Here is a 16,103-nt window from a genome sequence, read left to right as displayed (position 1 = left end):
ACTGAGGTGCAATGAGTGCTGGGTGTCACATTATGTCTAATATTAAGTTTATGAACATTGTTTTTCCTGGATGGTAACACTTCAGTTCATCCCCCGGTCCACTTCTTGCTAATATTTCCAACAAAAAAGTTCATAAGTGGAACAAAAAACTTTTTGATTGTAAGGCATTCTATAAAGTCCAAAAATTGGCAATTTTATGGGCTTAATTAGGTCTACTTTTTCCAAAAGAAAAAATGCGCAAACACACTTTTCATTTGAAAAAGTACTGCACCCCCATGCCTGCTTCAGTTACAAGCCACAGTACACTTGACCACCATTCAGTGTCTTCTTCATTTACACTTTGAGGATATAGAGGAAATATTGTATTATATTTTAGTGGATAATTATATTGGCACCCTAATGTGACGATAATAATCACTTGCTATCTCATTACTGACTACCCTATTATTAGCAAAGGGGCTATTTGTTATTTGTTGTTCGTCAACAGTATTGATTTTCTGCTTTAAATCGCCGCTGCAATACAGAAAACTTTAGAAACCAATATTAAAACTTATATTAAACTTTTGAAACAAATATCTTTTACTTACTCATGAAATTAATATTTTCCCTGTTAGGATTTCTTTTACGATAAAAAAATGATGACAATGATTGTTTCAACTTCACATTGTGATCCATTGATGATAAAGAATTTAGCATAAAATAAGCATGATGACAATGACAGTATGTCTTTAACATTGTGATTGGTCAATTTATTTTGATGCAAAAAATTCAAAAACATGATGACAGTGAGTTTCGTCTTTTTACGTTTGGTGATTGATCACTAATGAGAATATCTAATTCTTTGTGTCTTCATGGATTATAATATTAGAGAATAGTCCCAAACAAAAATGTTTGGTAGACTCATAACCGGTGCGATCTTACCTTTCCGATGTTGATTAAGATACTTCTTGCATCGATCCCGAGATGCGGAAAAAACCAATAGTCATTTTGTCCCACATAAATGAATAAATAACAAAAACCCCGATCCCCGGTGGACTCACCCAAAAGGTGACGTCACACCATATGATAAATCCCTTATCCGACTTGGGATCCCCTACTCGGACCAAACTTGTAGGGGTGGCGGGGTCGGGATAATCAACATCGGAAAGGTAAGATCGCGACGGTTATGAGTCTACCAAACATTTTTGTTTGGGACTAGACTCAGTACACCGGTAGATCTTAGCGTTTCCGATGTGGATTAAGATACTTCTTGCATCAACACCTGAAAGATCGATCTAGCAAGTAACCGACGGATGGAGGTACAAGATTGGTCAGCATCTGATCAGGGATCGGAGCGGTAACGATGGTTTTCGCGAGGTCAGAAAAAATATTTTCCCCAACGGTCGGGAAACAAAAAGACCACGCGATCACAGACATAAACCTCCTTACTTAATAAGTTTGGTGGTTAAGAATAGCGACACTGGTTATTACCATGCTGAGTATTCTGTATAGTCTGAAAACCTGGTACCCGTACACCACCGTATTATGATCGCCCGAACAATGTCCCGGTAAACCTCCGCCCGTCTCTGATTACTAACGTAAGCGGAAGTATCGAAGAGAAGGGCTTAAGGTGGCTTCCGGGACACCGCCTGCTAGATCTCCTCAAGGGACAACAGAACGGTATACCCAAGATGATGAGATAGCTCGTGTCGAGTGGGTCGTGGGACGCGAAACCTTCGCGATACCCCGGACCCCACCAACACCTGGACCAGCCATTGCGACAGCGGCTGGACCGAAAGGCTCTGTAAGGGTGATGAATGCGGTCGTGAGTCCCTCGCAAGGCTTGTGTTCGGAAGAAATAGTGCTGCAGCGCCTTATCGGACACCCCAGCCTATCTTTGGCTTCAGCCGAACCTTGCCCAACCCTGGGGATTGGAGAGGTGACGAATGTCGGTACGCACTGCGCCCGTTCGTAACCACGAGAACAAAGCGCCGAAACAGTGTCGCTCCCGTGTTTGTGAACACGGAAGCTAACCTCGAGACCGTGTGCAACTCAGCACCGCCGTCCGGAAGCCAACGCCAAACCGGAAAGCCATCTTGAGAGTTACGTATTTAAGCGTCGCTTTTGGACGGAAGGTCAAAAGGGTGACCCTTAAAGTAATCTAAGACTGTGTTGGGATCCCTTAGGAGGATCACTTTCCTTTTTGGTAGACACTCGTTGAACATACCGTCGAGGCGTAGACTAATAAGGTAACCATCGGCTATGATAGTCGACCCGTCTCGAAACCTCGGTGAATGGAGAGGACAGCTGACTTATAGCTGGCCCCAGTGGCCCGCTGAAGTCTTGCTTGGAACTTTTCTGTCAGAAACTCCGGAACTAGCAGCACAGAGGCTCTAGCGGGAGAGCTATTTGTCTCATTGCACCAAGCGTAGTATGGAGCCAGACTCTGGCTATACGTACTGAGGGTAGACTTCCGTCTAGCCCGGCGATGAGAAAAACAGCTTCTGATGAAAAGTATCCCTCCGCTGCGTGTTCCCTGGTAAGGGCCATGCAGCTAACTGCAGGTGCTCTAGTGATAGACTGGGTACCTCCGCTCCGGGCATCCGGAGTAGATCTGGTACTGGGAGTGCCAGCGGCCTTGCCGCTAGCAGAATGACAATGCAGTCTTCCCACCCGATCTTGGCCACCACCCTCATGAGTAGTGAGATCGGAGGGACTGCATAAGCTGTCATCCTCCCCAGTCTATGGACAGAGCGTCCACGGTGAATGCTTGGGGTCCGTGACCCTTGAGCAGTACACCGGCAGTGGATGATTGCGATGAGATGCGACCAGATCTTTCGAGGGTGGTACATCCCTTGAAGATCGTCTGAGCGACCTGCGGAGCAAGGGACCATTCTGCTGGTCCCGACACCCTTCCTCGTGACAGATTGTGCGCGAGGATGCTGGTGACGCCCGCGATGTGTATCGCTCTCATCGTAATCTGCCTGAACTTGCACCACCCTATCAGGTGTCGTGCATGCAGGCTCAATCGTGGTGGCCCGGAGTCCCCTTGTCTATTGGGGTAGGCTACCACGGTTGTGTTCTCCGTCAGGACAACGGTATGTGATTCCACGATCACCTCCTCGTAAGCGAGGGAGGTTGATGTGAAACTCTGTCTCTATGGCCCCCATAGGCCCGAGACGGAGTCTCCGTGGATGTGGACCCCCAGCCCCGTTTTGGCGCTATGGTCGCCACTACGTGACATACCGGGGTGCAGGAAACCTGACACCCTGGGTCAAATTGGGCTGATGGGTCCACCACCAGAGTTCTCTCGCGCGATCTCCGACAACGGAACCGCGAGGGATATTGGTGACGACTGGGCCTGCAAGCAGGCTAGAAGGTGTAGTTGGGTAAGCCTAACGTAGAAACGGCAGTACAGTACGAGGTCTACCATACTGGCCATTAGGCCTACCACCTTCATCCATGCCACAGCGGGTTTTGCCCGAGACTCGGCCAAGAGTCAGGCACACCGCACCATGTTCGTCACCCGCTCGGGTGAGAGCACTGCGAACCCCTCCGTGAGGGTGATCTGGGCCCCTACAAATAGTGGTGACTGCGTCGGGACCACGCTGGACTTTTTGAGCTGATCAAAAATCCAGGGTCCCGCACCCACGGACTATCAACCCCATGAGACCCGTAGTCTTCAGTGGAGTGCGTCCGTATATGAGCCAAACGTCCAGGTAGCAACTGATGTTGACACCCCTGTGCTTCAGGTGCGCTGCCACCGCTCTGACCAAGAGTGTTAACACCCTGGGAGAGATGGACAGGCGGATGGCGGTATCAAAACTGGTAATTTTGATCCTGTACCTAGAAGCGCAGATACCTCCGATCTTGAGAGGCGATTGGCATATGCAGATAGGCGTCCGAGAGATCTAGCGATGCTGTTCCCATGCCCCTGATGGAGCAGGCTAGCACCGAGGCGAGAGTCCCCATTCTGAACCTCTTGGGCCTGAAGAACGTGTTCAACAGCCTGCGGTTCCGGATGGAGCTCCCGTCGCCGGTCTTCCTTGGAGCCAATGGCTCCAAGATCACCCGGAGAACGGGGGGTAGACCGGGACAATCGCCCGCTTCGTGAGAAGCTGTGTGATCCCTGTCAGTAGTGCCCGACGCTGGGGGCCGTCTGACGGCACTACTGTGGACCTCTGAAATGTGCAGATGAATGTGGGGAGACTGGGTTGCCAGTCTGTAACCCCCACTCACCACTGACCATACCCAGGCGCCAAAGAGATGGTTTCCCACCTCTGGGTGAAAGCCATAAGCGGTCGATCCACTGGGAGATCCCCTGTGGAAAAACCGCTGAGCCCCCAGGAATGCTCTGCCTAGCTTCCCTTGGAAGAGCGCTTGCTCTTCTTCGGGCTTGCCAGCTGTTCCTGTGCTACCCTTGCGCCTCCCAGAAATGGGTGCTGCAGAGGTAGTGGGCTCGGGTACTGTTGGTGGTGCACGGCCTGCTGAAGTCGGAGCTCCTACCCATGGTAAGGGCAGTTTCCGACCTCTTCAGAGTGCTCCGTTGGTAGCTTCTTTGCACGGTCCTCCACCGTGGCGCAGAAGCATCCAAAGAAAAAGGACCCTGCCTTTCCATCGCGTTGAGCGATTGGAGTGGCAGGCCCCTCCCCGGCGCTGAGTGGACACCCTATGGGCTAGGCCCATGGAGCTCTCGTTGAGGCTAGCTGTTAGCACCGCTAATAGGCTCACCTCGCGGAAGAGCTCAGATGTTATCTGAGCGTGATACGCTTGACGACATCTGGGTCCCTCTCGGATCCCCTCAGGTAGGTCCCGTGGTCCTCCCGCGTTACACGCAGAGGAAGCGTGCAAGCACGCGGCGTCATAGCTCTACTGAGCTCGACAGCGCGACGATATCTACTCGTGAGGTTTGCCGGGAATGAGAGTGCAGGCGTCCCCTGTGAGGAAGCAGCAGCTGAGCATCCTACTGAAAGGATCCCTGGTCCTCCTCCATGGACTCCCCCTTAGGGGGTGTCCGGAGGAAGATCAGCTGTTGCTCCCCTCGCATGGGCAGCGGGGAAGAGACTGTAGTGATGTCACTACCGGACTCAGCTTCCGACTCCTTTCCCTCGCCCACAGTATCCGTATCATGCTCCGATGATGACGGTAACTGAGGACGGGCATCTGAAAGCGGGTAAGAAGGCATAACCACTGTGTGGCTCGCCGACTACCTGCCAGCAGAAGAGGGAGTACTCCCGCAAGACCCTGAGGTATCCGCCATGGCACCACTGGGTCCGCATGCTCTCGCAGCCGTCGTCCTAAGCGCTAGCAGCACGGGCCTACCCTGATCAAGATCTGGGTTAGCCCCATGCCGGCTGGCCTGGTCAACAGCTGATGTTGGTACTGCGTGGCCATCGCTGGCGACACTTGCCACGGTGCTAGGCCGTGGAAGAAACACCCTGCGGCGGGTACCACGGGCATACCCGCCGGCAGCTGACCCTGAAAGGATCCGCCACCAGGGTAACCCCATGGTACTGCAGTACCAGCACCGCCTCCCCTTGTTGCCACAGAGACTGTGGCGACTAAGCGAGTGCTGCGGTACCGGTGCGGTATCAGCGTGGGTACCCGTGAGGGTTCCCAACTGTGGACCGCTGTACCCTCGCCACACTGCGTTCCCTGTTTGGGGGATCAAGCTGTGTGCTGGCGTGTACCGGCGTGGTACTAGCGTGAGGTGCCCGTGAGGGCTCCGGCTGTGTACCACTGTACCCATGCCTCACTGCGTTCCCCGCAAGGGAATCAAGCCGTGTGTATGGGTACCCGCTATACCGGCTGTCCCTTGGCTAGAGGGAGCTTGCCTAGTACCACGGGTAGCTGAGCGTGCATACCCCCGATCAATCACCTCGCCACCTGAATAGGCAGCGTCAATCAATGGAGCTATGCCCTGTTGATTTGACAGTGATCGATCAAGAGAGGGTAATTGACCCATTGACGGTAATGGATCACCCACGCTCCGCTGGCTCTCGAGGACATAAGTGGGTTGTTGATCAGCTAGGCTGTTCAAGCTACTTACTGTACCCTCTAGAGCTTCGCCCAAGGTCGCTGTGTGTGGCGGACCACTCACGGCAGCTATGGGCGGGTGCATAGCGGCTACCACTGAAGTCAAGCCGTAGCTCGTCTTTGTAGCTGCCACCGAATGCACCTGGGTCGCTGTCCCGTGAGAGACTGCGAGCCCAACCCCTGAATAATCGCCAGCCAGTCCCTGTGGACAGCCAGCAGCTATTCTAGGGCCCAGGGTATCACTCGGCGGTCCCGCCATGGAACGCTGCCGTGTGACAACCCCAGTTGGTTCTGCTAAGACTACACCCACAGCGTTAGCAGCGGTATCGTCTCTGTTGAACCCATGCATGCTAGGGTTCAACCCAGGCAAGCCCGGGTACCCTTGCATGCTGCCCGTCGCTGGCTACTACTGTGGCTGTTTGAGCCTGTAGATATGCCTGCAACAGACGGGTGTCCTCCTGCTAAAAACCCGTGAGGATTTTCGCTAGAGGACTGGTATCCTCCTGCTACAAACCCGCTAGGGTTTTCGCTGGTGGTTACCGCTCTGCTGCCTGCTACTTTGCTCCGACGTATAGTCAGTGCTTTCGCTGGCTGCTGAGCCTTTGGACGCCGCTTAGCAGTCCCCGAAGGAACCGCCTGCTTGTCCGGGGACCGGAGCCCCTTAAGCAGACCTGCCATGACCCATAGGGGCTGTCACAGCAGAATCTACCGATCGACTGGTATCCTCCTGCTGCAAAACCCGCTAGGGTTTTCGCTGGTGGTTACCGCTCTGATGCCTGCTACTTAGCTCCGACGTATAGTCAGTGCTTTCGCTGGCTGCTGAGCCTTTGGACGCGCTTAGCAGTCCCGAAGGAACCGCCTGCTTGTCCGGGGACCGGAGCCCCTTAAGCAGACCTGCCATGACCCATAGGGGCTGTCACAGCAGAATCCACCGTGTCGACCTTACCAGTGCCCTTGGTAGATTTCTTCTTCGTCTTATGGCGATGACGGAGCCTATCCAAATCGTCAAGCTGGAACTCGGAGAGTCCTAAGCAAAAGAAAGACATCTAGAAGATCGTGAGCACTCCCTGTGGGTGAAACAGAGCGAGTGTGGGTCCGCTCCGTCACCAGGAAGGGCAAGCCCGACAGGGCCGAGGCGAAGCGAGGAGAAAAGGGAGGGGGCACTACCCCCCAACACGCGACTCAAGCCCAGTAAGCAAACCTGAGCACGGAGGCTGGTCGCTAACGTTAGTGGTAAAGTAAGGACTGGCTAACTTTATTACTAAAATGTCAGACGGGTCCCTACCAATCCCCACCGTATGAATATCTGATTAACTCGTCTTTATTGGACGGTAATGAAGACATAACGATAGAGTAATCACCCTAACATAGCAACAATAACCTACCGTACATGAATACAATGTGTATGTACAAACATCTATTGTAACTTACAGGCTGCAATGGTTGTTTTACGTGGGAAACAAAATGAATGGCGTCAACGAGCGGCCATTTTGAATTGCTCGTGTGTCCCGTATATAAACGGAGGCACGATATGTAGCTAAGTTTTGGATCGTTTTTCTGTCACTTTTTCGCCAGAAAATGCCGTCAAAACTATCCTCAGCCGAACAATACCGGTTTGGTTTTACCTAAGGTGTGAAACTACAACCGTATATCTCGCCTTGGTCGAGAAATTGATACACAGTGCTATGAACAATCGATAGGCACGTCTGTGTCAGTCGGAGACCAAGGAGGATAAGGGACGATCATATGGTGTGACGTCACCTTTTGGGTGAGTCCACCGGGGATCGGGGTTTTGTTATTTATTCATTTATGTGGGACAAAATGACTATTGGTTTTTCCGCATCTCGGGATCGATGCAAGAAGTATCTTAATCAACATCGGAAACGGTAAGATCGACCGGTGTACTGAGTCTGTAAACTTAAGTTGTATTTTTTGTTCCAATTTCAAACACTGAATGTTAACATTTTACACTAAATTCACTTCATTAAAATTAAACCTATTCTGAAATTCACATGTATGTTTAGCAGTTGGTATGAAACCAGGCCAAGTTCAAATGTCAACATCAAATTATCACCCTATCATCATGACATATCATATCCGCTAATTGATTGGATCCTTCTGCTTCACTGCACCACTTAACCATTATTTCATTTCCATTGTGCAAAATTTCAAGAAAAGTCAAAACATCTTGTCAAATGATAAGGAATTCGAAATGGATCAATTTATTATGTGCATTTTGGTTCCTCATTTGGCATTAATGTGACTTTATTCCTAAGGTAGCAATGAAAAATGGCAAATTTCAATTTAGATGTGTGCAATATAGAATGAAGAAATTGTCAAATACCTACAGAGCAGCTATTGCAGATTGTTGGTCAGCATGACATTTCTCGTGATAGATCGATTCATTACATTGGTTGTTTTTGTTGGGATTTGGCTGTTCAACCTTGTGCCTACTACTGTTGCACTCCGTGGGAGAAATCACAAAACATGCTAAATACCTCTTGGTGAACAAATTCCAAAAGTTTGCTTCCTTATCAAAGAATTCAACTTCCAATAATTGCAATGGAAAATTGGTATTTTTATGTGGGGAAAATTGATTGGCCCTGCACATACAAATAGGGATTTTTGGTGTCCCCTTTGACAGACGTGAGAAATGGGTAAGTGAAATAGATAGAACAACCCCACCGAGAGAATCGTGGTCAAATCAACATTCAACAGTGTGTTTAGTTTGCTCACCCCCCCCCCCCATTTGGGTCCTTAGAGTTGGGTTTACCAACACCTAGGTGTTTGTCATCCCCTCTAATTTTCTGTGGTACAGGAGGCTGCTTGTTGTCCCAAACAGATTTGTTTATGCATAGTCAGGTCATGGGAGTTAAGTAGAGGGTGCACAGTGTATTGGGTACTTCTTGTGGGACAACCTGCGTACTTACCAACTGCGGTCTTTTTGTTGTTGCCTTGGTATTCATCATCACTTGATGTGCTTGCCTTGCCATCAAATAATGGTCTAGTACTGGCTGGTTCAAAAACTGTTGCTCCTTGACTATTGTTTTGACTTGCATTCTGAAAAGATAGAAAGAAGATTATGAAAAACAAAATTAACATCAGACAAGACCGTAATAATCATCAGGACAATGCAGTCCTAATAAAGTAACAGTATATTGCATAGGTTTAATATCTTTCAGTTAAATACATATTGCGTAAGTTAAGGAACAACCAAAATGATGTTCATCATCATCCTTCGGCTGTGGAGCAGGCGACCACAAGATTTCTCCGTGCACAGCAATCTTTGGCAAGTGCAACTACATGTATCTGTTCTGCTTGAACGCATTCACCATACCCTATTACGCATTGAATGTAGGTTACACAGTGTGCAGATGTCCTGGTATCTTTTGCCATGAGTTGGTACATAAATGTAATGTAAATGTAAAGAGCAAATCTTCTAGAAGGCTCCTCCTCCGGTAGATATCGATGAAGGGTGTGCCCCAGGAATCTTAGTGGTGATTCCCACAGATCCTGTAATGTGCGATTCCTTACGCAGTGGATAAGAGGCTCAATGTTGGTACAGATCAGGGGTGTGCTGAGAAACCTTCAATCCTGGGGGTTATGAACCCACCCAACAGGGCTGAAAAGGCCCTAACGATGCTGCCTATAAACGTAATTAGTTTAATTCGAAAGCTGTTCCCTACTTCCCCAACTGTTACAAAACTGGAAACCCCCTCTCCCCTAGTTTCATTCACAGGGCTTAAAGCAATCTTTTGCTAAAATACATTAATCATTTTTCTCAATTTCATTATTTTAGATTAATACAAGAACCAACACATTTTGCAATACACCTTTCATGATTCTTTGGTGATCATGGTGATAATAATGGTTCAGGCTAGCACAGGCTCTGTGAAGCGGTACTCTGATATCTATGATGATCCAAGGTATTCAACCTGGTGCTCGCTTCCCTCGCTATTCGAGAGGCGTCACGGTTTGTGAACGGGGCTAGTTCAGGCAACTGTCTACCAATAAACACTGTAGCAAATATTAAAGTTCAACATCCATGTATTAAATCATCAGATCATATCAATCATTAACATAGAACATGTGTAATGACAAGCCTACTTGTGTTAAAACAACATCCATTGAAACCATGACACTGCTGATGATACACACATGTCATAACATATCAACATCTCTCCACTTCACCAGTTAATTAATTACACCCATGTGTTGCTTGCTATCAGATGGCATTCTCACAATATTTTCATTCTCAACAGTTTCATTTTTCTCCCAAAAGCTTTCACGATCAAAGGTACATGTAAGACCCCCAAGCTGGGCAGAATGTGTACAATTTTGGGAGGAAAGATATTCAGGAGACCATTCTGATTTTACAGGTTATATAGCATTTGACAATCTATTGTGTTTGAATGTATCCCATCATGCCTGTGGGGGAATCCAAAAACAGGAAACTCCCTATCCCCCAGGAAAAAAAGGGAAGGGGGAGTCCAGAAGCTTTATTATTCAAATAAAAGAGGTGCTTTTCTTAAGACAAGATTTCCTTTTGTGGAAATCACAACATTTCCTGACAAATTGTCCAAAAATAGGGTAAAACACTAACCATACAGGCAGCTTGGCAATAGTTTGCAGTATTGTAAGTTCTGAAAGGTTTGATTCTGTGTGCTCTATAGTCGAGGACCATTCATGAAATTTCTTACCCTTGAAAATTGAGTTTTTTTGTTTCATATTGTGAAATAATGATGCTGCAAAATTTAAAGGCCTGCAGTCTTTCTTTTCCTCTCTCTCTCTCTCACCAGGTTGTCATACACATGTTATACATCTAATCAGATGATCTCTAGGAATGTCAGCTATGTGGTATAAGTGTGACCTCATCAGGTCAAATGGCAGTATGTGTATGTTATGATGCCATGGTCAATGCAAAATCAAAACAAACTGAAGGTCTACCAAACCATTATGAAGATCATAATATACATTGTAAACCTAAATTAAAGTTTATTTACAAAATGATTGGAACGTAACATTAGCTACATGTACGTGCTACATAAAAAGATGTTTCTTTTTTTAACTGGCAACCGACTCTTTAGGTTCCAGAAAATTTTGTTGCAAAATTTTTGCATGGAAAATGAGAAATTGGTCTTTTCGAAACATACAGAGTAAAATTAGATTCCCCTGTTCCCACAGTGCCAGATTTAAATGGGAAAAGTGGCTTGCAGCAAAACAAGTACAAAGTTCAGAATCAATTTCTCATTTCCATAATGTTGGACATTTTGTTTGTAAGCAATGAACACCAATTCTGTATGTGTATCGATTCACCAGATTAGCTCAAAGAATTTATTTGTTTACATTCCACAACACTTGACCTTATTTACTTATCATACAATCGGAAAAATGGCTGGTCAAATATTAATTTCAACATTTCTATTATTGGTAATATTTACAATAATTCATCTCAATCGGAAGGAATCAAATACTTGCAAATTTAATGGCATAGTGTTCAAAGGGAATTGAGCCATTACTAGTGTCTAATATAACGACTGCACAAAAAGTAACACAGTGGTTCTAAATACGCCTATAGCTTCAGAACTAATCATTGTTTTCACAATATTTCAACATAGAAAGAAGGATGCTTTATTTACACACATTTTGATACCCAATTTGTCTATTAATGTTGTTCAATATTAATAACAAAAGTAGTGTTTTTAAAGAAAATACCCGAATTTATAAGTTTCAATTTATACATGTAGCAATCAATATGGTTATTAGTATTACGCTAGCATCGTGGCACGTGAAACCCACCATATCTTCCGTGCTGACTTCAAATCAATACAAATAGCTGCAACTTTAAAATTTGGGTATTTTTCTTTCAAAACACTGCTGGGATTTTAATATTGAATAAAATTGGACGAATGGGGTATAAAAATGCGCGCGCTTCTTTCTATTTTGAAATATTGTGAAAGCAATTAGGCCTATTAGTTCGGAAGCTATATATAACAGCTGCATTACTTTTTGTGCAGTCTTTACATGTACATGTAACACCCAATTTAGTCCAAGACTAGAGCTGGTTCACTACTGTGAATATGGGCCAGTCTGTTTTTTACTCAAAATGCTTTTCTATTTCCTATATCAAGGGATTCAAACTAAAAAGCCATACCTGCAATAGCTGCCATATAGACAATTGACAATTTCTGCATTCTATATTGAATACAATCTAATAATATGATACTAGGCAGCTATTGCAGCTTGGATTTTCTTACACTAAACCCTCAAAATATGATGGCAAATGGCAGACCCACATTACCACAACAGCACCGGCCCTCGAGCCAAACAAACAACGCAATATCTACAATACTGGCATACAATACCATTATGCGAGGAAACACAACAAAACATTTTAATCACATCACATCTATTATTATACTCAACTTGACCCGTTTGCAAGAATGCGACCCCACTGCCTGCAAATATCAAAACTTTTCTTCATTATGCTTTGGATTAATTTGCAAATTACTAGTTATTATGGTATGCTGACATAATGGGCCTATTCTTTTGGTTGAAATGATTGAACAAAATCAGTCCTGTTTAGAGAATTGGCGTTGAAAAAGAGCCAAAATATGAAGTCATTTTTTGGGTATTTTATTGTTTACTTTTAAGCATCATAGAACACACACAATTATAAGTGGTGTGATCCAGTGGACACAATGTTGTACACATTTATTTTCATATGTTTAGGCCTATAATATTAATTATTTCATTTTTATGATAATTATCATTTTCCTCCTCATTATCATCATTATTTGTTTAAGTTAATTAATAAATGTATATATTCCATCAAAGGTAGATTTAAAACTGGTCAACAACACTCACTTTTTGAACCAAATATTTCTCCGTCATCAGTGGTGTAATGTTGGTATTGACTGATGATTCTCGAGTATTTCTAGATGTTGGCAATGTCATTTTGTCCTTTGTGTATATTCCATTTTTAATGAAAGTTATTATTTACTAAATTGCTATTTATTGTCATTTACTTCTATGACATCATAAACTACTTTAAATAAATATTTCCTACAATGGAATGAAAAATTCAAGGTTACCATGTACCTTTAAATATTACCAATATTATACCTGTTAGCATTCCATTGCCATAATATTTCATGCTTCACTGCTACTATCCAATATGCGGGTTGGCTTCATTAACTCATGCCAATTCACTCTGCCAAATGCTAACTTCCCTATGGATAGCACAGTTTATTATTTCCCTCTGAAAACAATTTCATCTTTTCATTATAATACCGACCTGTGCACATACTGATGTACAGACAGACTGACATGCAAATGCAATTATACAGTGGACTGTTTGTTCTACATGTAGGATGTAATATGCTTATATTCATTGTCTGTGTGTACTGCCTTCACGGGGATGGGGTGGGGTGGGGCACTCAACTTTAATTTTGGTATAAAGAGTGTGTGGTGCACATCACTCAACTTTGGGAACTGATTTTGGGCATAGGGGCATGATATTTCAACCTACATTTTGGGGTATACAGTGCCAAATCATAGGCTGTGGAGCTAGGAAATTCTAAACCTTCCTAAATTTGAGCTATAAAGCTACAATTATGCAAGTTTTACATGTACTTAAGGGCTGGGGTATGAACGTTTGGACAGTATTTATTTTGGGACATTAGAGCACATCAGACATATCAAATTGCATTCTGAATACGAAGAATGTCATTCTGATATCAAATAATTTTGTTTTTTTGAAATTCGCAATTTAATACACATTTTATGGCAAATCATTAAAAATTGATATTTTTGATATTTAACAGTACTGAAGTAAACTTTATAAATCTGATGATTTATACTTAACGATGTATGTATTGTAGGTGGGATGAAATGCCGACGATCAATTGAAAATTTTGACCTTTCGTATTGAAGATATGGATTTTTTCCCAAAACACCAAAAAAAATTAGGTTTTTTTTGGTTAAAAAACTATATCTTCAATATGAAAGATTAAAATTTTCAATTGACCGTCGGCTTTTCCTCCCTGCTACATACACTTTAAGAATATATCATTAGATTTATATAATTTAGTTCGAGGGCTGTTATATATCAAAATTTGAAAAATATCAAATTTTTATAATTTGTCATAAAATTTGTATTATATTGTGATTTTCAAAAATGAAAATTATTTGATATCAGAAAGACATGCTTCAGATTCAGAATGCAATTCGATAGGTCTGAGGTGCTCTCATGTCCCACAAAAAATACTGTCGAAATAATAAACTTCATTTTAGATCCCTTAAGGTGAGGCTAAAGAACTGGAGCATCCCCAAATGCGGGTCTTCTGCATGGCTCGGAAAAGTGGGGAATTCCCAGGAAAAGTTGGTGTTTGGAGGGAAATTCTGGTATTTGGAAGGAAATTGTGTCTTTTTTTGTATATATGAAAACATGCTATAAATTATGGGAAATTTAGCTTGCTTCCCTGGAAATAAACATTTTTTCAAGCCCTGGACTCTTTGGAACTGACAGAGAACCTGAAAAGGGGGTCTTTGACTATGCACCGCAGCACAGACCCTGACCTCATTTACATGTTCATGATGTGAGTGCCCCCTACCACACCACCCACCCCAACTGCCTGTCACTCCCCACCACTACTTGACCATATCCTCCTCAAAATTAACCTCACCCATCACAACCCTCCTGACCATTTACACCTTGCAGTCAACCCTTACCAACCCCTCCCCACTCACATAAACAATTTGCATGGTCAGAGCATCCAGAAAGACTACCCTCTTGCTGTCAAATAGTGTCAACAAAAAAGGTGATAACAAGTTAAATCTCCCAATAAAACACATTTCCGAAACAAATTCTTAATCGCAATTTCAATTTTGTCCAATATCCTGCAGTGGCCATGCAACTCTCTTCCATTTGCCTCTCACTAGTATCCACAACATGCTCATCTATTAGAGGCACAGTTCTTTAAACCCAATACATTTGTACATTCATTGCATGACCTTTGAAAATTTGGGTACAAAAACTCATACTCTGCAACTTAATGTCAAATTTTGTACTATGATTGTTTAATTGAGGTTATTGAACTATGTCATTGGGATGAGGCTATTGTTATCCATAGTGTCTGAACTTGTAAGAGATAGATCAACTCAAGATAATGACCTCAGTGGTAGCATCTTTAAGTAAAGGTGATGACATCTTCAGCCTAAGAATAGAAATGTTGCCATGGCAATTTAGTAAGATCAACTATGATCTGTTGGCATGGGCTGGTAATGGAATAACCACGTATTGCTACATACGCTTTTTTAGGCTTGTCCAATTCCGTAAGGGCCATACACTGGGGCTAGCAAAAAGGTGTGTCAAAAAGAGATGATTTTGCTCAATCTGCCCATGTTGTTTGCAACGAGGTTTGATTAGCCAATCAAGGTGTCACTTATTAATGTGGGTGTTAAATTGGGACTTTCTTGGCGTGCGCAATTACAAACAAATTTTAATTCTCGCCTATTATAAGCTGATCATAGTTGTTACAAAGGGCAGGTGGGCAGGCAGGCAGGTGGGCAAATGAGCGGGCAGGGAGGCAGAGAGTTAAGTACATGACTACATGTACATTGTAGGTAGGTAGGGGTTACAATGGCATGTAGATTCATTTTCCCTTAATGTACAATGCTTCCAATTTTATGGGGTATCATCAAGCATTTGGGTTGTTCTCCCTGGTTGTTCTCTAAAAATTAATGGCAATAAACCATTTTTGAGTTTCATGAATTCTATGAACATTTTAAACTTTCAAGCAAGAAGTTCTATCCACATGAAAAGCAACCATATGCATAACCCTATAATACACACATATCCCATCGTCATTGCTCCTATGCATGGATGGAAACAGCAACACATTTTCTACCCAATTCATGTGTGTGTATTGTAAACAAACACCCAACACCCCAGCCGCCTGATAATACACCCTTCTACATTCCATCTTATCTTATTTTGACATGCTACTCTTGACTAAATGAGCCATTTCAATCTCGCATGTTACCGAACCCCCAATTTAGTAGCCCAATTGGACGAGTTTTGAAGA

At 44.2% G+C, this 16,103-nt stretch overlaps 1 protein-coding gene across 4 annotated transcripts in view; it reads right to left on the bottom strand.

Annotated features, from left to right (window-relative positions):
• LOC140159516 (protein PALS1-like) overlaps positions 1-16,103 on the bottom strand; it is a 179,119-nt gene that overhangs the window by 54,591 nt on the left and 108,425 nt on the right. For all 4 annotated transcript variants that reach the window (XM_072183038.1, XM_072183099.1, XM_072183160.1 and 1 more), the window contains one exon: positions 8,946-9,075. In XM_072183038.1, coding sequence (XP_072039139.1) covers positions 8,946-9,075 — 130 coding nt within the window. The remainder of the gene's footprint in view (positions 1-8,945; positions 9,076-16,103) is intronic.

The sequence above is a fragment of the Amphiura filiformis genome, chromosome 1 (assembly GCF_039555335.1).
Source record: "Amphiura filiformis chromosome 1, Afil_fr2py, whole genome shotgun sequence".
NCBI lineage: Eukaryota > Metazoa > Echinodermata > Ophiuroidea > Amphilepidida > Amphiuridae > Amphiura > Amphiura filiformis.
This window is presented reverse-complemented; position numbering and strand designations above follow the sequence as displayed.